At 33.0% G+C, this 24,858-nt stretch overlaps 1 protein-coding gene across 1 annotated transcript in view; it reads left to right on the forward strand.

Annotated features, from left to right (window-relative positions):
• AKAP9 (A-kinase anchoring protein 9) overlaps positions 1 to 24,858 on the forward strand; it is a 146,044-nt gene that overhangs the window by 40,568 nt on the left and 80,618 nt on the right. The window contains 5 exon segments of the mRNA XM_006911885.3: positions 2,367 to 4,751; positions 10,813 to 11,023; positions 12,620 to 12,699; positions 21,241 to 21,379; positions 22,089 to 22,174. Of these exon segments, the coding sequence (XP_006911947.1) occupies positions 2,367 to 4,751; positions 10,813 to 11,023; positions 12,620 to 12,699; positions 21,241 to 21,379; positions 22,089 to 22,174 (2,901 nt within the window).

A 24,858-nucleotide genomic window follows, 5' to 3' on the forward strand; every position in this document is an offset into this window, starting at 1 on the left:
TAATTCAGTTAATTCTCTGAACTTCCCATGGTGCAGTAGTCACTGGCAGGAAGTATATTATTCCCCATTCTCTCAAATCTATTTCTAAAAGTAGAGGGATTGTATCTTCAACCACAGGGGTGTTTGTTTGTTTTTTTTTTTTTTTTGCAACACAAAATAAGTGGTTTAAAATTATGTGCTTTGAAATAAACGATACTAAGAAAAATGAACAATGAATTTGTATTGTTTAATAGTTGAATGACGAATTATTGTTTGTTTACAATTATATCAGGTGATATACTTTTAAATTCAGTGAAACTTTTATGAGGGTTTTCTTCTGAGAAAATGAAGAAATAAAAATGTTACAGATTTATAGCAATGTTAACATTTTCAAGACTAACTACTTATTTAACAATTTAACTGAAGTTGACCACCATTAAATGATTTTACTTTTTAGTTTACAAATGCCTTATAGGTTTTTCTAGTAGATAAATATATATAGCACAGTGAATACCTTTAGTTTTTAAATATTAATATATTTATTTTATTTTAGCTTTGAGTATATTCTGAGACAAAAGAAATAGTATTATCTTTATTTTACAGATTGAAAACACTGAGATGTAAGAGATTAAACTGATTTAAATGTCATATTGTAATGCAGAAATTCAAATAAAAAAGACTCAGTACTTGGTCATAATTTATGGTGATATTGGATGGGATATGTGATACCAAGACAAAAGCTGATAGTATTTCACTCAAGAGGCTGCACGGGATAGTATTCATTGCCTTGGTTAATTTATATAGTGCAGAATTTAGCTTTTGACTTGTAGGCTCAGAATTTTGATTCGGTATTTATTTTCCGTCAACTGAGACTTGTGCTCTCTCAGAGGTGGACTCAGATGCCAAGTTCAAGAGGCCAGTGTTTCAGGTTGAATACAAGATTGTTTACAATGAGAAATAATTAACCCAGAAATCTGTATACTTCAAGTTCATTGAATTTTACTTTTGAAAAGCCAAATCATAATAATAGAAAGATTTTTAAGTGAGCATGAGATCAAGTAATGTTAGAGGAATCAAATGTTAGGGCATTAGGCTGTGGTAACCTGATCCAACCATCTCACAGTAGGAATGATCATGCCTCTGGACTGGAATTCTTTAAATTCTGTTTGCTACAACCCCCTACATTGCTTTCTACCGTAGGTATGGTTTTCCCACAGGGATCAGAATGCTCGGTCTCATGGCACCTTGGTTCTCTTCCCTGGACTGTACAGGAATGAATTCTGCCATCATTTCCCTCTGAGGCTTTCCTTTTTCTAGGCATTGGCATTCTTTCTTTAAATATGCTAATGTATTCATCGAGGGTATTTTTAAGTCTCCTTAGCCTGTAACTCTTGTCTCCTTAAGGTGATTTAGTTTACCTACTTATATTCTGTTCCATTCTGTGGCTTTTACTTTTTTCTTTGTTCTTGAGTCTGTAGCCCTAACTACTTAGGTAACTAAGTAACAGAGGCGAAACTTTGTCTTCAGGGCTTCCACTTGACTCCCTTTTGCTATAAATTACTCCCATGAATGATTATAATTACTGATAAGCTTTGGTCTGTGTTCTGGGTTTAGGCTTATCTACAATTCCAAAATAGAGCCCCCAAATCAGAACCAGGAAAAAGTATCTGTTCTGCTTTCAAATTTCTATTTAAACCAAAAGTCTAGGACCAAGTCGATATGTCATAAGTGGTATAGTTGTCTTACATGTTGTTTGAGGTTCAGCTACTTAAGCATTGCATATTCCTAAGTAAAATCCAATGAACTTGAAGTATACACTTAGCCCCTAGAATTAGAAGTCACTTAGCCCCTGGAATGAAGTTAAAGCAGACCCAAAGAAACCTATTTTTGTTGTTTTACTCTTTTCACAGCACTTACCCGTCAAATACCTTCAGGTCACTAGAATACATGGGAGGAACCTCGATTTATTTTTAAGAGTTTCTTCTAGAACTATAAAGAGTAGGTAGTAAGTACTCTATAGAAAATACTAAATGCTTAGAATGTTGATCACTTAATAAGAAAGATGAAAATATAATGGTTTAGACACATTTTAATTCGACTGCATTTTTAAATTTAAATTTTTAATCATAGTAATGTAAGAAAAACTTCTTCCAAGAAAGCCAAAACTGCTGTAATATTTGCTTAAAAGTAGTATTGGGTGCATAAGTTATATCTCATTGACTTGGAAAAAATTGTGGGACAGGCCCAGCAGTCACTTTCTTGAGAATTAGGTTAAAAAAAAAAAAAAAAACAACATTTATCACTCTTTTGGTAATGGAGTAAGTGACATATGTTGCCAGGAACTAAAAATGTCATTTTTATATTTTCATTTTTTTTTATTTTTAAAGGAACAAGATAAAAAAATAGAAAGCTCAAATAAAGAGATACAAGCAAAGGAGGCAGTTATCGAAGAATTAAATACAAAAATAATAGAAGAAGAAAAAAAAACTCTCGAGCTACTGGATAAAGTCAGAGCTACTGACAAATTAATGGAAGAATTACAAGAACAGGTTGTACAAAAGAACCAAGAGTTAAAAAATATTAAATTAGAGCTGACTAATTCCAAGCAGAAAGAAAGACAGTGTTCTGAGGAAATAAAACAATTAATGGGGACAGTTGAAGAACTTCAGAAGAAAAACCATAAAGACAGCCAATTTGAAACTGATGTCCTGCAAAGAGTGGAACAAGAAACACAAAGAAAGTTAGAACAACTCCGGGCAGAGCTGGATGAGATGTATGGGCAGCAGATAGTGCAGATGAAACAAGAGTTAATAAGACACCATATGTCACAGATGGAGGAACTTAAAACACAACATAAAGGAGAAATGGATAATGCTTTGAGATCATATCCAAATATTACAGTTAATGAAGATCAAATAAAGTTAATGAATATGGCAATAAATGAACTGAATATAAAATTGCAAGATTCTAACTCTCAAAAGGAAAAACTCAAAGAAGAACTAAGAGCAATTTCAGGAGAAAACTCTGCTCTACAGAGACAGCTTGAAGACCTTTTTGAAGAATTGAGCTTTGCAAGGGACCAAATTCAGAGAGCTAGACAGACAATAGCTGAACAAGAAGGTAAACTCAATGAAGCACACAAGTCCCTTAGTACAGTGGAAGATTTGAAAGCTGAGATTGTTTCTGCATCGGAATCTAGGAAGGAACTAGAATTAAAACATGAAGCAGAAGTTACAAATTATAAGATAAAACTTGAAATGTTAGAAAGAGAAAAGAATGCTGTGTTAGACAGAATGGCTGAATCACTAGAAGCTGAATTAGAGAGACTGAGAACACAGCTTCTATTTAGTCATGAAGAAGAACTTTCCAAACTGAAGGAAGATTTAGAAATTGAACATCGAATAAATATTGAAAAACTTAAAGATAACTTAGGTACTTACTATAAACAGCAGATAGATGGCTTACAGAATGAAATGAGTCAAAAGATTGAAACCATGCAGTTTGAAAAAGACAATTTGATAACTAAGCAGAATCAATTAATTTTGGAAATTTCAAAGCTAAAAGATTTACAGCAGTCCCTTCTGAATTCAAAATCAGAAGAAATGACTCTTCAAATCAATGAACTTCAAAAAGAAATTGAAATACTCAGACAAGAAGAAATGGAAAAGGGTACACTTGAACAAGAAGTTCAAGAATTACAACTTAAAACTGAATTATTGGAGAAACAAATGAAAGAAAAAGAGGATGACCTTCAAGAAAAATTTGCACAACTTGAAACAGAGAATAGCATTCTTAAAGATGAAAAGAAAGCCCTTGAAGACATGTTGAAAATATATACTCCTGTTAACCAAGAAGAAAAACTACTTTTCATAGACTCCATTAATTCCGAATCCAAAGACTGTAGCTGGCAAAAAGAAATAGAAATACTGACAGAGGAGAATGAGGACCTCAAAAAACAATGTATTCAGCTAACCAAAGAGATTGAAAAACAAAGGAACACTTTTTCATTTGCTGAAAAAAACTTTGAAGTTAACTATCAAGAGTTACAGGAAGATTATGCTTGCCTTCTCAAGGTAAAAAATGATTTAGAAGACAGTAAAAATAAACAAGAAATAGAGTATAAAAGTAAGCTTAAAGCACTTGGTGAAGAGCTTCATCATTTGCAGAAAATAAATCCAACTACAGTGAAAATTAAAAGTTCAGTCTTTGATGATGACAAAACTTTTATAGCAGAACCATTGGAAATTGGTGAGGTTGTTGAGAAAGATACAACAGAACTTATGGAAAAACTTGAGGTAACCAAGCGAGAAAAATTAGAACTGTCAGAGAAACTGTCTGATCTTTCTGAACAATTAAAACAAAAACATGGTGAAATTAGTAATCTAACTGAAGAAGTTAAATCTTTAAAGCAAGAGAAAGAGCAAGTTTTATTGAGATGTAGAGAGCTAGAAATCATAATTAACCATACTAGGACAGAAAATGTAAGTGTATGTGATGTTCAGTTAAGCTCTTTAAAAGATGGAGTTGTGACTGTAACAAGCAGGGATTCTGGAGGGTCAGTTTCGAAAATAAATAAAGATTTTAGTGAATCAGAAATAATGGAGGATGGGAAAGTACCTTTTGAAAATATGGCTATTGGAAAAGAAAGCAAACAAGAACAGTTGTTTTTGGATCACTTGCCATCAGTGACAAATGAATCATTGCTTGGGACATCTGAACCAAGTGAAAATGATAAACTGCAGCAGGAACTCAGTGTGCTTAAATCAGAACAGGTATGTACATTTTCTACTAAAAAATGTTTTTATCCTTATAAAACATAACCTCCTTATGGGAGAATGAAAGTGAATGTAATATAAGTCTCATTTGGGCCTATCATTTATTTATCATTTCTTTATCTAGTTTTTCCTAAACGTTGTTGGCTTTCTTTCAGTTATTCTGTGTTGTACATTCTGCTCAGGAAATGAAAAAATAGTTAATGGTTCACATTTTTTTTGGAAAGGCAAGAGTTTAAATAAGATTTTTGAGAATCTAAGCTTTAGAAAAGTTATTTTTAAATATTTTGTTACAATCCTAAGGGTTTCAGAATTTCATTTCATACTGATGTTTTCAGGGTTCCACAACTGAAAATTTACTCTTAAACTTTTTAGTACACCATATAGTTGTTCAGTCGTTAGGAAACTGTATTTCTCTGAAAAAAAATCTCAATTTAAGTCCTAGATTTTTCTATGAGTATTGTTATACTTGGAGAAAAAATACTACTCTAAATACTGTTAAAGAATACATGTAATGAGTAATAATAGATCACTCCTGACAATTTATATTTGCCAGATACTGATATTAGAAATAATAGAAAAATTCCACAAGTATTTATTGAATCTCTTGCCAGGTATAGGAATACAGTGGAAAACAAGAGAAAGAAGATTCATTCTTTCAGAGAACATATATTCTAGGGAAGAAGGCAGGCAGTAAGCAAGGAAACAAGTAGAGTAGTTAGAAATAGTGGTAAGTCCTATGAAGAATAAAAAACAGCTAATGTAATAGAAAATGATGTGCAGTGGTGGTGACGGGAATAAATAGGGTGGTCAAGAAAGTTCTCTTCGAGGAATTGACATGAACCATGATCTGAATGACAGGGAGGAGCCTGCCACAAGGAAATTAGAGCAATTATGAAAACATAGATGAGTCTGAGGTACAGAATGAAAGTGTGTTTAGTTGAGTTTAAGAGGAAAGTGGAAGAAGAAGAGAATGAAGAAGAGTCCAGTTCTTGGAAAGTCTTACAAACTTTGTAAGATGTTGAGATTTTATTCTATATACATTTGCAAGCCACTGGAAAGTTTTTTTCTAATATGTTCATATTTATGATGTTAGATCAAATGTAAAGTATTTTCCATCTTAATAGAGATAAGAAATTCAAACTTCTCAACTATTAATGCTTTGTTAAATATCTAGAATTGTTTTCAAAACCATGAACTGATTTTAATTTAATTTAAATACTCCTAAAAACCATTTAAAATTTTTAAAAAAGCATTATTGGGAGAGGACCTGATTTTGAAGTTGTCAAAAGGGTCAAATTTTCTCAGTAAGAATTTTATTTTCCCTACTAAAGACATTTTCAGTGACATTCAGATAACCTCCCCTTGACATTCACTTGCAGAAAGTGAAGGGAGGCAAGCCTGTAAACTGTTCCTACCCACTCATCACTGCGAAGACAAGCCCCCTCATTGGTGGGGAGGAGAGTGAGATCTGTGTGTGGGGAGAGGCCCACAGAAGAAATTGGGCATTGATTTACACAACAGTGATACCTAAGAGCAATCTAAATAAGCTTAGAAATAATGCTGAGGCCACAAAAAGTACTTTTACTCTTGGGCCTAAGCTTAGTAAATAGAACAGCCATCTCTCACTGAAACCAAAATAAATACAGGTGTTAAGAGATTTTTTTTTTAATTGAAAAGTAACAAATGAATAATTTTGAAGTACAATTCCAGGTTATTTTAATAGAAGTAGGAAGTTTGAGCAGATGGAGAAAAATAAAACATCAAAGAAGTCTTGTTACTGTTGGGATGCAAGAATGAAGGAGGAGTGGTAGGAATGTTACTGACACTGATAAATTATTGATGCTGGAGGAAGGCATAGACTGAAGTATTTATGTGTAAAATTAAAGGTAATGATTAGAATTGAAACAGATATTAGAGCTTAGAAACTATAAGAGGAACCATTAGAACCTCAGCTCCTTGAAAACAAGGACCCTGTCTGCTGTATAGCTAGGGACTAGAGTGATGATTGGCACATGATAGGCAGTTAATGCTTTTTCTTTAAATGAGTGAATTAAAGGAAGAATAAACAAAAAGCTAATTCATCAAGAATAAACAGTGAAACAGCATAGGCCTTCATGTTAGAATTAGGAACAAGATCAGGATGGCTTTTGTCACTTGGTATTCATCATTGTTCTTTAGGTCCTAACCAACGAAAAGACAAAAAGTTTGTGGTAAAAATGGAGAGAAACATAGTTGTCATAATTTACATATGTAATTAAATACCTAGAAAATTTAAGCAAATGAACTGAAAAGCTTTAGTGTATAGTAAATATGAAAAACCTAAAATGTGTAAGACCAATGTTAATAAAATTATAACACTTTAATGAAGGACATGAAACTTAAGTAAGTGAGAAGACTCATCAGTGGGGATATTTTTAATATTGTAAAATGCCAGATATCTCTAGAAAAATCCATAAGCTTTATGTAATTCTAATCAAAATTACAATGAAAGTTTTTGAAATTTGATTTAATCATTTTGTAGTTCAGGAAGAATAAATGCAGAAGAACCAATAATATTTTTGAAAAAGAAAAGTACTGTAGAATTCTTGGACGTCATATAGAGGACAATTTTTAGCTTTAAATATAGCAATTTTACAAACAAGAAATATTAATTAAGTTATCAGTTCAGTAGAATAACAGAGTATATACACTCAAGGAAAGTAGAAGGAAATAATAGAGTTAAAAACAAATAAAGGAACTTGGAATAACCAGAAGAGGGAGAGAGTTTTCAAGGATATTGAAAGCTTATTCTTTGAACAGATTAGTAAATTAGAGCCATTAGACAAACCTCAAAGAAGATGATCAAAGAAAAACAAAAGATTTGTAAACAAATCAATTAAAATAAGAACCTAAGTACAGGTATCATCGATTTTTAAAAATCATAAAAATACTATAAATAACATGCCAATAAATTTGAAAATATAGGTAAACTAGATGGTTTTCTGGAAAAATATAAATTATCAAATCTAAATCAAATAGAAATGCAAAACCTGAATAAACCAATAATCATTAAAGCATTTGAAATGGAAGTTTACACTCTCTTTCAGTCAAAAATACTACACCAAAAAAAAAATACGCCATTTTATAAGTGGGTTATACCAACTCTTTAAAGAAAAAAATATATATTCACTTACTAAAATACGATGAAAGAGAGGAAGAGAAGGAAGAGAGGAAGAAAAGGCACCCAGTTTATTTCATGAGGCTGGTATAATATTGACACCAAGACCTGACAAGATCAGTACAAGAAAAGAAAATTACAGACTAATCTCACGAGTATTAAATCTAATTAAAATATTAGCAAATTATCTCAAGGAATGGAAACATAGTTCAACATATAAAAAATTCATTAATATAAACTCTACATTCGTATATAGTACAAGTGAACCATGTCATTTTAATAGATGCTGAAAAATAATCCATAAAAAATTAACAATTATTTAAAAAACTAGGAAATTAGGAATAGAGGGAAATTTCTTGACCATAGTAATGATTTTCATCAAATACTTAGCAGATAACATTTCTAATGGTGAAATTTAGAAGTAATCCTGTTAAAATCAGGTATAGCACTAGGATGCCCACTATCTACTTTACTATTTTAGCATTGTCTTGTGGCTACTATACAATTCAGTATGACAAGATATAAGAGATAAAGGTTATGAAAGAAGAGACAGAATTTTAAATACTGCATAAGATGTATGAACTTGTTAAGAAAATTATAAAACATTAAAGTACCTAAAGACCTGACTGTATGGCAGTATATACCATATTCATAGTGAGATATAGAGATGTCATTTCTCTCAAATTAATTTTTACATTTATTGTAGTTCCAATGAAAATTCCAACAAGGTTTTTCCATGAATCTTAAAAAACTGATTCTAAAATTTATGTAGGAGAGTAAATATCCAAGAACAGCCAAGACAATTTTAGAAAAATTTATCTGATATCAAGACATTAAAAAAATTATAATAATATGGTTTTGATGCTGAGATGGACAAATAGAAAACCAAGAAAGATATTCACATACTTGTAAAATTTTAGTGTGTGGAAGAGGAGGCCTGACAAATTAACATTTAATATTATTTAATGAGCCTCTACTATATTCCAGGTACTGTTTTAGACACTGGGGGATATAACAGTGAAAAACAATAGAAAATAAAGAATAAAGCTTATGTTTTAGAGGCATTATACATTAAATAAGTCAAGCAAATAAATATATAACATCTCATATGGTAATAAGTGCTATAAAGAAAATTAAGAATTAAAGTATGGTAAGAGGACAGAGATCTACCAGAAGCGGGGTGATGAGTACTTTTTTTCATATAGGGTAGGACGGGGAAGACCTCAGGTGATATTTGAGCAGATTTGAGTGAAATTAAAGAAGAAGCCAAACAGCAGGAAAAGTTTACTGTTTTCAATGAGTGCTTTTTGGAAAACTTGCTTTTGCTATTGAGGGTGGGGAGTTAGGGAATTAGATATTTACCCTTCAGAAAAAACTAACTCCAGGTTGGTTAAAGACATTGATATAAAAGGAAATTAGGCTCTTGATGGGGAAGGATTTTTAATGAAGGTAAAAATACACAGGAAAAGATTGATAAATATTTTATCTTTTTTACAAATGATACCTCAAAAGGAGTAGGATTAGATATTTGTTACATATATTAAAATCAAAGGATTAATATCAAGCAAGGGTAAAGAATACTAAATGTAAGAAGAGGTCCAAAAATATAAAAGTGAACAAAGGATATAAATAGACATGTGTCTCAGACTAGGAAACTAAAATGGCTAATAAACATGAAAAAATACTTTGAACCTTACAAATTGATGCAACAATAGAAGAACATTTTATATGCATCAGATTGCAAAGTAAGTCTCAGTAAAAAGTGTGGTGAGTATATAAGGGAGATAGATGAGTATTAACATATCCTGCAAATATCAGTGTAAAGTGATACAATTATGTAAAAAGTATTTGGTAAAATTTAATACAAGAGATGTGCATTAGCTGTGACTCAGAAATGGCATTTCTGGGTGGTTCTCAGTGTGGTCCCTGACCAGCAACATCAGTATCACTTGGAAACTGGTTAAAATTCAAATTCTCAGGCCCTACACCAGGTCTCCTGGACTAGAAACTGGGGGAGGGGCCCAGCAAACTGATTTAATAAGCACTCCAGGTGATTCTGATGCATGCTAAAGTTTGAGAACCACTGCACTAGAGAAACACCAGCACATTTGTACAGGGGGATATATATAAGAATTTATTGCAGCATTTTTTGAAATGTAAAAAAATTAGAAATAATCCAGTTGATCTCCAGGAAAGGAATGGACAAATTATGGTATATTCATATATACTATATTATAGTTAAAATAAATTAACCTGTGTCTACATGGATAACTCTCAGAAGCATATTGACTGAGAAGAGTAGTTTACAAATAAATACCATTTTACACCATTTATATAAATTCTTAACACGAAATACAGTGAGTTCTTTACAAATATATTGAAAAGTGATAGTATGAGAAGTGGACTGGACTTGCAGCTAATTTGTAGTAATGGTTGTCTCTGGGGAAGGAGAAATGAGAATATAGTGGATTAAATTTGATCTGTATTTCCTTTGTAAGCCAAAATAGAAGTGTATAGGGAGAAGAGCAATGAAAAAAACAAAAGACAAAATATTAGTATTTGTTAAGTTGGGGTGTGAATACATGTTATTACATTCTTTGCGTTTCTCTACATTTAAAATATCTGAACAGAAATCAAAGATGAGGTCATACTAGCTATATAAATATCAAAATTTACTATAAAGTTTAAAACATTATGCTAATTTCCTTGAAAAAGACAAGTAGATCAATGCAACAGAATGAAAAGTGAAAAAAATTAAATTAGACTTCACTTCTCTTATATGAATTTTTTAAAACTGTAATTCATGTATTTTCCCCTTTGTAGTCAGTATATACAAGAAAATAGAAATTATTTGATTTGTCATTTAAAATTATTCTAATGTGTATATACATTCACTTTAAGAATGATTTAAGACTACAGATGGAAGCTCAACGAATATGCCTCTCTCTGGTTTATTCAACTCATGTGGATCAGGTTCGTGAATACATGGAAAACGAAAAAGATAAAGCTCTTTGCAATCTTAAAGAGGAGCTTATTTCTGCTCAAGAGGAGAAGATCAAGGAACTTCAGAAAATACACCAGTTAGAGCTACAGAATATAAAAACACAAACAGGTAAATAGTTTCTGACAAGATTATAAGTACTATGAAACAAATAATTATCACTTAGAGGCCACTATTCTGTGATTTTGTGTTTGTGTTAGAACCCATAGAGGAAAATAACTGTATATCCCAGTCTTGGATTAATTGGTTCATAATATTGGATGTTCATAAAGTGCTTGAAAAATCTAAAATCACTGAATGATTTTCCCATAGGAAGTCACAATCCAGTGGGAAAGCAATATAAAACTGTTAGAAAACAATAGGACAGTTTCTATAATAGAATGACTGGAAGGGGAGAGGAGAAAAGTCTGGTACTTCCTAGGGGGATCAGTAGGGTGAGGCAGTGGGCAGGAATAAGAGGGTTGGAATTTTAGGGTAGCTTTAAACATAGACATGTGAAAGACTGCATCATTTTGGAGAATTGAGAATTCAAGCTGTATGAAAAAGTAATAGCAGATAAAGCCCAAAAGATGGGCAGGAGCTTGATCAGAAAAAAATTTATGTACCCCCCACTGAAGCATATTTAAGCTTTATGCTATTGATGATAAAACCTACTGCAGTATTTGAAATAGTAAAATAGTAAGATTTTTATTTTAAGATGACACTGTTGGAGGAAATTAGAGGAGGCGAGATTAGTGATGAGACCAGTTAAACCACTTTGGCAGTAATTCTGATAAATAGTAAGATGTCGAACTAAGTGTCATTGAGGATGGAAAGGAAAGTTCATGTGTTAAAGAAGTAGACTGTATTCTGCAGTTAACTTTAGCAGTAAAAGGGAGAGGAATTGAGAATGATCTCTAAGCTTCTAGCTTGAGTAATAATAAATTCAATTTGTAACATATGGAGTTAAAAATACCTGTTGATTTTGAAGGAGATGTCCATTAGACAGTTGAAATTAGAAGTCTGAAACTCAAGAGGGAGATTTAGGCTCAAGATAAAGACTTGGAAATCAAGTCATTTGAGGCCAAGGACAAGAATGAGATGTCCTGGGAGACTGTAGAGCCAAAAGACTAAGATGGTACTATGGGAAGCAAAAACATTTAAGGAATCTTAAATAGATTTAAGTAGACATCCTCTATTCAAGTCATCTCTAGGCTTTCGCTCTTGACAGGTCTGCCTGTGGGAATGAGGTGGTTCATAAGTTTGTCCCATGGAATTGCTGTGTTGAAGAGTAGAATTTAAAGAGTGGCTTGAATAAGAACACCATACTTTTCACTTTTCAGGAGTTCTTTGGGTTTGAATTTAATAAAGAGTGGAGTAGAACAGAAAACATTGAAGTGCATGGCATATATAAAGAGTAAATACTAAAATTTGTGAAGTTTTTGTTTTACATGGATATATATAATAGTTTATGACATACGATTTATTTCTTACATTGGATTGCAGTAAAAAAAATTCTAAGTTATGACTTTATACCATTTTATAGAAGTTGAAAATTCTACTGATTATCTGAGACAGTTAACATTGAGCAGTGAAAAATAACTTTGAAAGAAATAAAGAATTTAAAACTAATGTTATTTCAGGGAAGCTTCCATTTGACATAGGTTTAATATGTTAGTAGTACTTAACTATGTAAATCGAATGTCTTAATGCAAGATCTTCCATTAGGTGATGAAGTGAAGCCTTTACGAACACTCATTGGAAAACTTCAGAAGGCAGTGTCTGAAGAATGCTTTTATTTTACACAGGTGAGATGTTAGTTAAAAAGAATATTGTGATAAGTGTACATGGTGACAGATGATTACTAGAATTAATGGTATGATCACATTGTAAGGTATTAAAATGTCCAATCACTATATTATGCACCTGAAACTACTGTAACCAGTATAAGGTTATATACCAAGTATACTTAAATGAATAAACTTTTTAAAAGTACCTTTAAACAAAATGCTAAATTTTGAGTTACTATTAATTTGATAAGCAGAATCATTCAAGTTGGTTTTCCCTGCTATCTCACTTCAGTATTGCACTTAGAAAATATTCCTGAGTTTTTAAGTTTAAAATGAGCATTTAAGATTTTTCTTGGTAATAAGTTTGAAACAAAAGAAATTTGGGTAAATTATGTCAGCGATAGAACAGACAACAGATATGGCTAATAAGAAAGCATTGGACCAGTGAAGCCTCAAACAGGTCTATTTCCTGTCCCTGCCCACTTTGGTGGCTAAGTGAAAAAAACTAATTATACCAATTACACACTGCTGGTAGGAGTCTATCACCTTAAGAAGCAGATTGGCAAGGTTGAAGATATGTATTTCCCACAACCCAGTCTTTTACTGCTAGAAAGGCTCTCATATGTGCACAACCAGATATATTGATTTCAGGAGTGTCTATATTAAGTTAAAAATTGGAAACAACTTAGATTTCCATCTACAGGCAAAGGAATAAACGAATTGTAGTGTATATATATTCAATGGAACACCATTTAGCCATGTTTAATATGTGTACTAATGTCAATAAATCTCAAAAGAAAAATATAAAAACATATGCTAGAGTAGTCACATCTGGGCGAAAGAAAAGCAAATAAAATGGGACACAGCTTCAAATCTATATGAAATACTCAATTTCTATAAAAAAATGGAGATAATATAAAATATTAGTATTTTCAAGGCTAGCTAATAGATAAGCTTTTTTCTGCATAAATGAAGTAGTTCAAAATTTAAATTATATTCCTAGGCTTTTCCCTGATCTCTGGTCCAGCCTGTGTATTTATTTGTAAATTGAAGGGAGAGAAGGGTGGTTTAGTTGGGACAGGTGAAGGCTGCATTACTAATTCTGATTATGTATAAAATAGTTCAAAAAACAGTATTGCAAAAAAAAAAAAAGAAGAAAGAGAAAAAGGAGTCAGAAATAACCACACCAAAAGCCTTTATTCATTCAGCTACTCTTCATCCTCTACCTCTCCCTCCACCAAAGAGTTCAGGTTTATATTTGTTGTTTATCAACAGTAAATATGGAAAAAGGGCCCAAGTCACAAGAGTTCATCTATAAGCTGACTTCTTTAAATTTTTTCTTCCATTAATGTGTCTGACCCCTAATCTCAAGTTGAAATATGAATCAGCTTTTTGTAATGGAGGGCCCCTCTAGAATTTGTCATGAAACCGGGTTTTGTCACTAATTATTGATGTTGCTGTGAACTAATTTATATCTTTGAATCCTTTTCTTTATCTGTAAACTGGGTGATCATTCAGCTTTCCCCAAACTCTAATATGATAAAATTCCAACTTAAGGATGGTACTGAAAGTTTAATAAACTGTTGTTATTTGGCAATAGAGTTTAACTTTTAAGCGAATCTTAAGAAATAGCAGCAATAAACAATTTGACTTTTAAGTCTAGAAATTGTTGATATTTCCAGTTGTGGGAGAGGGCATGCGTTAGAGGGCTTATCAAATGATTATAGAGCCTATGTTGTTATTAAATAATTTTAGAATTGTCTTGCTCAGGAGGAAAAAACAGTAATGTGTCAAATATTTTTAATTTTTGTGTATATATAAACCACAGAAAACTACTGTTATAGAAAAGTATATGAATGTACTCTCCTACTTGATATAATTTCTATGGAATTTGTAGACTTCTAGTCATCATTTTTAAACTTTCGTCCTTGTCTTCTAGTGTTTTTTCAAGGGTAGTTGAGATTACAGAGATGACATCAGAATAGGATCCAAGCTAGAAAGTGGTAAATTAAAGTATAAGATATATTCATTATTAGAAAGAAGCAGAGAACTAGAAGAGTTACATCAGAAGTTACAAGTTGGGCAGCTCTAATTTAACAAAGGATGCTCTCAACACTTAAACACGTCTGAGAGATAACACATATCGAAACATCTGAAGGTGGGCAAATCACAGCAAACAGATGGAGGGAGGGGAGAAGAACGGAGATGGCAAACACGAGCCAGAGCTTACTGCAGGTCTTGGGAGAAGAAGAGGGGAGGAATCAGGTTGCAGCATGTACTCTTTGCAGGCCTAAGGAGCGGAGAGGTATAATAAGCATTCTTGCCTGAGTGATCAGCATGTACTATGGCTGAACCCAGTGACCGGGGCAGAGATGGAACACAGAGATTTGGTAGTTATGGTCTAGCAGCCACCATTGCCAGGCAGAAAACAAAGCCTCAGAGCCTTCCCGCTCCCCCTACCCTCCCAGAGCTCGCATCTCCACACCCTCTCAGAGCCAACAGCGGGCCCCAGAAGAAGTTATAGTAGAGAATGTCAGGTTACAGAGCACTCCTCCCAGGGCGGTAGACATACACTGCTGATAACCCTGTTGACGGGTGGAGATACAGAGACGAGACAGCTGAGGTCTGGCAGTTGCCATTACTGGATGGAGAGCAAAGCTACAAACACCAGCAGCTTCACCCATCAGAGCTGAACCCAGCTGGCGGTTCCTGGGATACATTGGGCAGGTACAGCTCTGCTGGCAGCCTCTGGTTGCAGAGGGCAGTGCTGAGATTTATGGGCTCAGAACCCCATTGCCCAACACATTTCCCCATGGAAATGATACCCTGAGACTGAGGCGACCTGGTCACAGACTTGATGCCCACCTCCCCACCACCCCATAGAGATCAGAGAAGCTGGAACACTGCAAGAGAAAACAAAATCTTGCACTTCAGTGCCACCTCCTGGAAAACAAAAAAAAAAAAGATGTCTTATCAACCTGCTGAATGGAGAAATATCACTCTTTAAAAAAAAATATTTCATTCCCATAAATGCCTAGAATTAATCCATCAAATACTGTGAATAACCAAGGTAACAAGGCAGTTTAGAAAAAATGAAAAATCTGGAGCAAATAAACTTAAAGAATGGAAATATGTGATTAAAATTATAGAATTCAAGATTACTGTTTTGAAAAACAGTGTGATATAAGAAATAGGCAAGTTTAATGAAGTACTTCACTAAAAAAAATGGAAACTTTGAAAAAGAACCAAATAGAAATTCTGGAACTGAATAACTCAATAAAAGAGATGAAAAACGAACTAGCGAGGAAACAGAGCTGACCAGATGGAAGAAGGAATTAGTGATATCAAAGATAGAAACATGGAAATGACACAGATGGAAGAAGAAAGAGACTTGAGAGTAAAAAAAAAAATAACTACGAGAATATCTGACTCCATCAGAAAGAGAAATATAAGAATAATGAGTGTACCAGAAGGAGAGAGGGAGAAGGGAACAGATACCTGTTCAAATGACTGGTTAAGGAGAACTTCCCAAACCTACGGAAAGAGCTGGGTCCTTGAATTCAAGAAGCAAACAGAACACCTAATTATCTCAATTCAAAAAAGTCTTCTCCAAGGCACATTATATTAAAACTGTCAAAAATTAATGACAGAATTCTTAAGGCAGCCAGAGAAGATGGTAGCCTGTAAGGAAATCTCATTAAATTGTCATTAAATTTTTCAGCAAAAACTGTACAAGCTAGAAGAGAGTGGAATAATATATTCAAATATTGAAAGAGAGAAATTACCAGCTATGAATAATATACTCAGCAAAATTACCCTTTAGATGTAAAGAAGAAATAAAGACTTTCCCAGACATACAGAAGCTGAGGAAATTTACCATCACAAGACCTGCATTATGGGAAATATTCCCAAAGAGGAGTTTTCTACCTGAAACAAAAAGAAAAAAATGATTCAGAACTACGAGATCACTAATAGAAGCAGGAAATTGCAACCCTTATTCATAATAGAGTCTTATACACTTAAATATAACATAAAGGTTAAAGGAGGTAAAAGCATTAAAATAAGAGAAGACAATGCTACTGCAATTTGGAAATTAACTCAGCATAAATAGGGATAATTTGTGGCAACTGAAACATAAAAGGGCAGTGGGTAAAGGTCTGAATTTGCAAAGGGAAATGGAGGTAAGATGCATTCAGAAGAAAAGGATTTAAATATATATACACACACACACACACACACATGTGTGTATATATGTGTGTGTGTGTGTGTGTGTGTGTGTATATGCATCTTTCATTTGCATAAGCCTAGTGGTAACCATACACAAAATCTAGAACTGAGACACAACATAAAAAAGAGAAAACAGAGGAAAACATCATAGATAACCATCAAATTAAAATAACAGACCAAAACACAAGGGAAAAGAAGCAATGAAGACACAGAGCTATCAGAAAACAAAAGATAAAATGGCTATAGGAGATCCCAATACATCAATAATCACCCTAACTGTGGACTGAACTCACCAATAAAAAGGCACAGAGTAATGGATTGAATTATAAAACAAAACCCAACCACATGCTGCCTTCAGGAGACATATCTCAGCTGCAAGGACAAATACAGACTCAATGTGAAAGAGTAGAAAATGATACTCCAAGCAAATGGCATCCAGAAAAAAAGTGGGTGTAGCCGTACTGCTATCTGACAAAATAAATTACAAGATAAAAAATATAACAAGAGACAAAAATGAATATTTTGTAATTATGAAGGGGACAGTACATAAAAAAGACATATACTTATCAACATATACACCCAGTCAGGCAGGGAACACCAAAATATAAAGAAGCAACTGCTAACAGAATTAAGGGAAGAAACTGACAGAAACACAATTATAGTAGGAGACCTAAATACCCCATTGACAGCTACAGGTAGCTCATCCAAACAAAATCAATAAGGAAATATTGGCCTTAAATGACACATTAGGCCAAATGGACATAATCAATATTTACAGGGCCTTTCATCCCAGAATAACAGATTATGTATTTTTCTCTAATGCACAGAGAACAGTCTCAAAGATAGACCATATGTCAGGAGGCAAAACTATCCTCAACAAATTTAAGAAGATTGAAATCATACCAAGCATATTCTCTGACCACAATGCTTTGTAATTGGAAATTAACTACAACATGCTATTAAAGAATGACTGAGTCAAAGAAGAAATAAAAAGAGAGATCCAAATATCCATAGAGACAATTGGGAATGACAATACAACATATTAAAACTTGTAAGCCATAGCAAAAGCAATAATAAGAGGGAAGTTTCTGTCATTACAGGTGTATCTCATGAAACAAGAAAAATCTCAAATGAACAACCAAATATGACATCTTAAAGAACTAGAAAAAGAACAAATGAAGCCAAAGTCAGCAGAGTGAAGGAAATAATAAAAATTAGAGCAGAATTAAATAGAGAACAAAAAGACAATAGAAAAAATTAATGCAACAAAGAGTTGGTTCTTTGAAAAGATTAATACAATTGACGAACCCCTTGGCTAGACTCACTAAGGAAAAGAAAAGACTCATACAAAATCAGAAATGAAAGAGGAGTTACGACAGACCGCAGAAATTCAAAGGACCTTACAAGGAAGCTATGAAAGAATACATGCCACCAAGTTCAATATAACCTAAAAGAAATGGACAAGTTCTTAGAAATATTTAACCTTCCTAGACTGAACCATGAAGAACTGGAAAAGCTAAATTCAACAGTAAAGAAATTGAAACAATCGTCAAAAACCTCCCAAAAATTAAGTGTCTAGGAGCAGATGGCTTCACTAGTGAATTCTACCAAACATTCAAAGAAGATTTAATACCTGTCCTTCTCAAACTTTTCAGAAAAATTGAAGAAGAGGCAATACATCTTAACTCATTTTATGAGGCCAACATTAGCTTGATACCAAAAACTGGCAAGAATAACACAAAAAAAATTATAGGCCATGATCTCCAATGAATATAAATGTAAAAATGCTAAACAATATACAAGCAAATCAAATAGAACAATACATTAAAAAATAATACATCATGATCAAGTGGGGTTCATTCCAGGGATGCAGGGATAGTTCAACATATGGAAATTAATCAATGTGATTCACCACATTAACAAAGGATAGAAATCATTTGATCACATTAGTAGATACAGAAAAAGCATTTGACAAGATACAACATTCGTTTATGATTAAAACACTCAGTAAAATGGATACAGAATATGTCAACATAATAAAGGCCATGTGTGACAAATCCACAGTTTATATCATACTCAGTGGTTGAAAAAAAAAAAAATGAAAGCTTTTCCTCTAAGATCAGGAGCAAGACAAGGGTGCCCACTCTTGCCACTGTTATTCAACATTATACTGGAATTCCTAGCCAGAGCAATCAGACAAGAGAAATAATAGGCATCCAAATTGGAAATGAAGAAGTCATATTGTCACTTTTTGCAGACAAAATGATTCTTTATATTGAAAACCTTAAAGACTTTAGCAAAAACGATTAGAAACTATAAATACTGTAAAGTTGCAAGATACAAAATCAATGTATGAAAATCCATTATGTTCCTGTATACTAAAAATGGAATTTTAGGGGAAAAAAAACTAAAATCAATTCCTTTTGCAATTGCAACAAAAAGAATAAAATACCTAGGAATAAACAAAGAATATGAAGGACCTATACACTGAAAACTACAAGACATTATTAAAAGAATTGAAAATGACACAAAGAAATGGAAAGATAGTCCCTGTTCATGGATTGGAAGAATCAACATAGTTAAATAGCTATATTACCCAACACAATATATAGATTTAATGCACTCTCAATCAAAACCCAATGGCATTTTTAAAAGAAATAGAACAAAAAAAATCTTTAGATTTTTGAGACCATAAATGACCTAAAATTGCCAAAGCTACTCTGAGAAAAAAAGAACAACACCAGTGGTATCACATTCTCTGACTTCAAATTATACAACAAAGCAATAGTAATCAAAATGGCATGATATTGGCAGAAAAACAGACACACAGACCAATGGAACAAAACTGAGAGCCCAGAAATAAACCCACATGTATATGGGCAAATAATTTTTGACTAAGGAGCCAAAACATACTACAGAGAAAAGAAAGCCTCTTTAATAAAAGGTTCTGGGAAAACTGGAAAGCCATACGTAGAAGAATTAAATTAGTCTTCAATTTGTCACCATATACAAAAATGATCTCAAATCAAAGACCTAAATATAAGACCTGAAACAATAAAATGCATAGAAGAAAATATAGGTACTAAACTTATGGACCTTGAATTTGACCTCAAAGGCAAGGGAAGTAAAAGCAAAATTAAATAAATTGGATAATATCAAACAAAAGCCTTTGCACAGCAAAAGAAACCATCAACAAAGTGAAAAGGTAACCAACCAAATGAGAGAAGCTATTTGTAAACAACTCTTAAAAAATGGGCAGAGAACCTGAACAGATACTTCTCTCAAGCAGACATAGAAATGGCCAACAGATATTTGAAAAGATGTTCAACTTCACTAGCTGTTAGGAAAATGTAAATCAAAACTATAGTGCAATACCACCTCATGCCTGTTAGAATGGCTATCATCAATAAGATGAATAATAACAAGGGTTGGAGAAGCTGTGGGGAAAAGGAACCCTCCATACACTGCTGGTGGGAATGTGAATTGGTACAGACACTATGGAAAACAATGTGAACCAGCAATCCCTCTTCTGAGTTTCTACCTTAAAATTTAAAAACATTTATTCACAAGGATATATGTAGTCCTATGTTCATTGTAGTATTATTCACAGTGGCCAAGACATGGAAACAACCAAAGCATCCTTCGATAGATGATTGGACAAAGAAGATGTGCTACATATATATACAATGGAATATTACTCAAAGAAAAGATGAAATACTGCCATTTGTGACAACAGGATGGATCTTGACATTATCATGCTAAGCGGAAATAAGTCAGATGGAAAGGATCAAGAATCATAAGATTTTACTCACGCGGGATATAAAACAAAGCAACAAACAGGACAAACAGCCAAAAACTTATAGACAGACAACTGAACGGTGGTTGCCAAAAGGCAAAAGGGTATGGGGGAGAGGTAGGAAAAGGTAAAGGGGGTCAAATATGATGACGGAAGGAGATTTGACTTTGGGTGGTGAACACACATGCAATATACAGATGTTGTATTATAGAATTGTATACTTGAAACCTATATAATTTTATTAATCATTGCTACCCCAATAAATTTAATAAAATTTAAAAGAAAGGAGAAAAAATTTATAGTTTTGATTAGTGAAGATTATCAATATTTTCCTGATGTAAGAATATTATGTCCTATATATAGATTTAGAGTTGATTTCTTTTGCAGGTTGACTTGATGTATGGAAGAGTGTTTTCTTTTTTATTTTCCTGTGCCATTTTGACTGTCTTTTGCATACAAGAAAATAATGTTTAATGATCTTTAGAGGCACAAATCAAATTTTAATTTCATAAAATACCTGATTTTATTGTTAACAGACTTTTTGCAATGTCCTTGGTGAACATTATACTCCTGCTTTAATATGTGATGAAAATGCAGGAGAGAGAGAGAGTTCTGATGTGCATTCTACTGAAAAGGAAGAACTAGAATTGCAAGATTACAGACACAAAGTTCAAGGTAATAAAAAGCTTACCACATTATTAAACGCGTATTTAATTTTCTTCAATCAATTGATGATAAACTTTTACCTTTAATCATGATTTAATCACTTAGCCAGTTTATCATCTCAATATCTTTTCATTTCAGATTCACGAAATCTCATTTTTAATATACATTTTAATTTTTGTAATGCAATAATTGTGATATAACGAGAACTGGAGCTGTCTTCAAGTTTCCTTGTCTCATTATCTACTATTCTTTTCCCATCTTTTCATGATTATAATTCTTTCCTTAATTTTATACCATAGATCCAAACCTTTAAAAAATATTAAAATTATTGAATTGTTTGTCAATTTTTTTCTTTTTAAAAGCATAAAAGACAAAATTATCTTAATAGGAATCTTGTGTTAGTTTATTTTTATAAATTATAGCCTCAGTTAATTTTTTGGTGTCTCTTCACAGATAAAAATTTTTTTACTCTTGTTCATTTGAACAAAATATGTACAAATTCATTAATACCAAGAGAAATTAATGTGTTTTAATATGAAATTGTCAAAATATCCTTGTAGCAGCTATTTTACATTAATGAAATTTTAGTTTTTGATTACTAAATCTATGAAGTATACTTCTAGCAGGATTTCTAAAGTTATGAATAGATGAATAATACTGAAGGAAGCAGACTTTTACTGTGGAGTGAAATTATTATAATTGTTTGTTTGTCATCTAGACTTTCAAGAAAATATGCAAACTCTTCTCAACAAAGTAACAGAGGAATACAACAAACTTTTGCTACTTCAGACAGGATTAAATAAGGTCTGTGAAATGGAAAATGTATCATAATGTTTGCATTTATTGCATTACCTCCTGTTTTGTAAGTTTTTTCACACAGTGTTATTATATGTTAGATTTCTTTTCAAGCAATTTTTCTAGGATGCTGCTAGGCAAATAAACTGTCTCCTGAACTGTGACTTCCTTCATCTGTGCTTTAGGCTGCTGCTTCCTCTGCCTTGCTTAATCAGCACTCTTTCAGCCCTTTTCTGTTTTCCAGAAATTGTTTGAAATCTCTCTTGGTTTCTTATTTTTTTTGTTTATTAAGGCTTTATACCTGTTACAGATTCTTCACTATCAATTAAAATTCACTGTCATTTTAATTGAGTCATGGGGAGGGAGGAGGTGTATGTCAGAGTTCAGTCGTAAATGTCTGCATGAAATTAGCTCATAAAATAAATGAAGAAGACCAAGTGAAAGCAGGAAAAATAAAACCTGGGGAAAACATATCTCATTCAAAGGGGGCAAAGGCTGCTCAGCTTTACCCTGTTGTTGCCACATGTAGGAATGGGGGCCCAGTGTTGCTAATTCTTTCAGTTTATCAATTTTCTGTGTTGTCTTTTGCTTTTTAAAATGTTAGGAAGTATTAACAATAAAAGATTATTATTTGGGGGGAAACAATTAGAAAAAACATACAACAAGAAAAACTGTTTGGTCTCCAAAACTTTTACAGCCTGGATTTGAAGTCATGCCTCCACTTTGCAATAGAGTCCAAGTTTAAACACATATTCAGTGTTTCTTGAACTAGTTTTCTTTTTTAATTCTATAATTTTTTGACTTTGTAGCATTTGCAGCTTTCATGTAATATTTTCTCCCCTTAGTTTCTATGACTTCAATTCTGGGCTTTTCAAGCCTTCATTGTGGGTTTTGGCCACCCTGTTTATAGTCACCAAGTATCTGTACTTGATCTCTTAGGCTGTACGCTGCTCTTACCGCTTTCATGGCTTCCAGACCTCAGTGTCTAGGTCAGTCTTTACTCCTGAGCTGCAGAGTCCTATATCTAATTGGATACCTCTCCTTGAGTATCCTTTAGGTATGTCTCAGTGAACATACTGAAATTTGAATTTATTAATTTCTTCCCCTTAAGCCAGTTTTTCCTGTCTTCTCAGTATTGAAAAATTACATTTAACCAGAAACTCGGGGATCATCCTAGACAGTTTTCTCCCCTAACCTGTGATATTCCATTATATTGCAATATAGTCTGAAGGGAGTGAAAAAGAAATGAATGATACATACTTTGTTCTCATTCAGTTATCCAGCCAGTAATTTTTATTTGCTAATTATATGCCAGGTTGTCCTATTTACTGGAAATAAAGCAGACTATACAATGTAAATAAAATCACTAGACTGAATAAATCTGTAAATTGATTAACTAATTCAAGGAGTATAATGTACATATATATAAAATAGTTATCCAAGGCAACATTTAATTGTTTAAAAGAGTACTTTCAAAACTAAGCAAACAGGTAGATGAGCGTAGGTGCTGGTAATTAAGGAAGATTTCTTGGAGGAAGTGGGATTTAAATTGGACCATGAAAGGTGTGTAGGCTTGGAAAAGGAAAGGGAGGGAGAATAGCATTCCAGATGGGAGAGGTGATATGATCAAAGTCATATGTGTAGGTGTGATTTATTTGGGACATTTGCTGAGAGAGCAATGAACTCTGAAATTAGAGAGGGTAGACTATATCAAACTTTGAGTGCTAGGCTGGACTTCTATCTTGCAGACATTGAAAAGTTGTTGGAAATTTGTAATTATGGGCTAGACATCAGAAAGTTGAACTTTTAGGGAGATTATCAGGTGGCAGTGGGAGGTTAAGAAGGAAGGGACAATTCATAAGATATTTTAAGGAAGAACCTAAAGAATTTGATAGTTGATGTGGAAGAAAAAGAGGAACAGGACCAAGATGACTCATTTTTTTTTTCATTCACTATACCAATGTCACTTGCACCTTAGATTTCTATATAATGTTGCACAGAGTATGGGTAGATTTAGAGTCCCCAAGACTACCTACCTGGTCTGTGATTTGCCGGAGGGACTCAGAGGATTCAAAATACAGTTGTACTCAAGACTAATATTTATAACAGCAAAATCGCTCTGGGAAAAGCACATGGGGCAAAGTTTAGAGGAAAGCAGGTAGTTATAGGACACAATTTCTATAGCAATAGTTGTGAAATTTTGTGCTGAGTCTTTTAAGGAGGCTCACCTCAGCCTAGGGTTCCATGGATTTTTTTTTTGTTTCTTTTGTTTTTTGTTTTTTGTTTGTTTGTTTAATCAGGTAATCTGCTTAGTACATACCAAAATCCAGACTTGCAGAAGGAAAGCATGTGTTCTGCATAAACCGTATTGCTTGCACAGTCTAGGCATGAGACATTCTTACCATTTATTTTTTTCTTTTTATTTATTTATTTTTTTAATTGAAGAAATGATTTAATTTTTTTTTCTATTCTTACCATTTAGGGAAAATTTTATTTTAGTGTAGAGGAATGTTTGCCAACTTATGTCCCAGTTGCCTAACCCGTTAGCCTCATCTTCTACTCTCTTCTTCATTTTAGCCATAATCTTTCATACCCCTGGGCTTTTTTTTCTGCCTAACTGCCCATGCCCCTCCAGTGTGCTTGGCATGTTCCTACTTGTTCTTCCAGTTGGTTCAAATGTTACCTCCTCTGTG

The sequence above is a fragment of the Pteropus alecto genome, unplaced genomic scaffold (genome assembly GCF_000325575.1).
Source record: "Pteropus alecto unplaced genomic scaffold, ASM32557v1 scaffold21, whole genome shotgun sequence".
NCBI classification, from domain to species: Eukaryota; Metazoa; Chordata; class Mammalia; order Chiroptera; family Pteropodidae; genus Pteropus; species Pteropus alecto.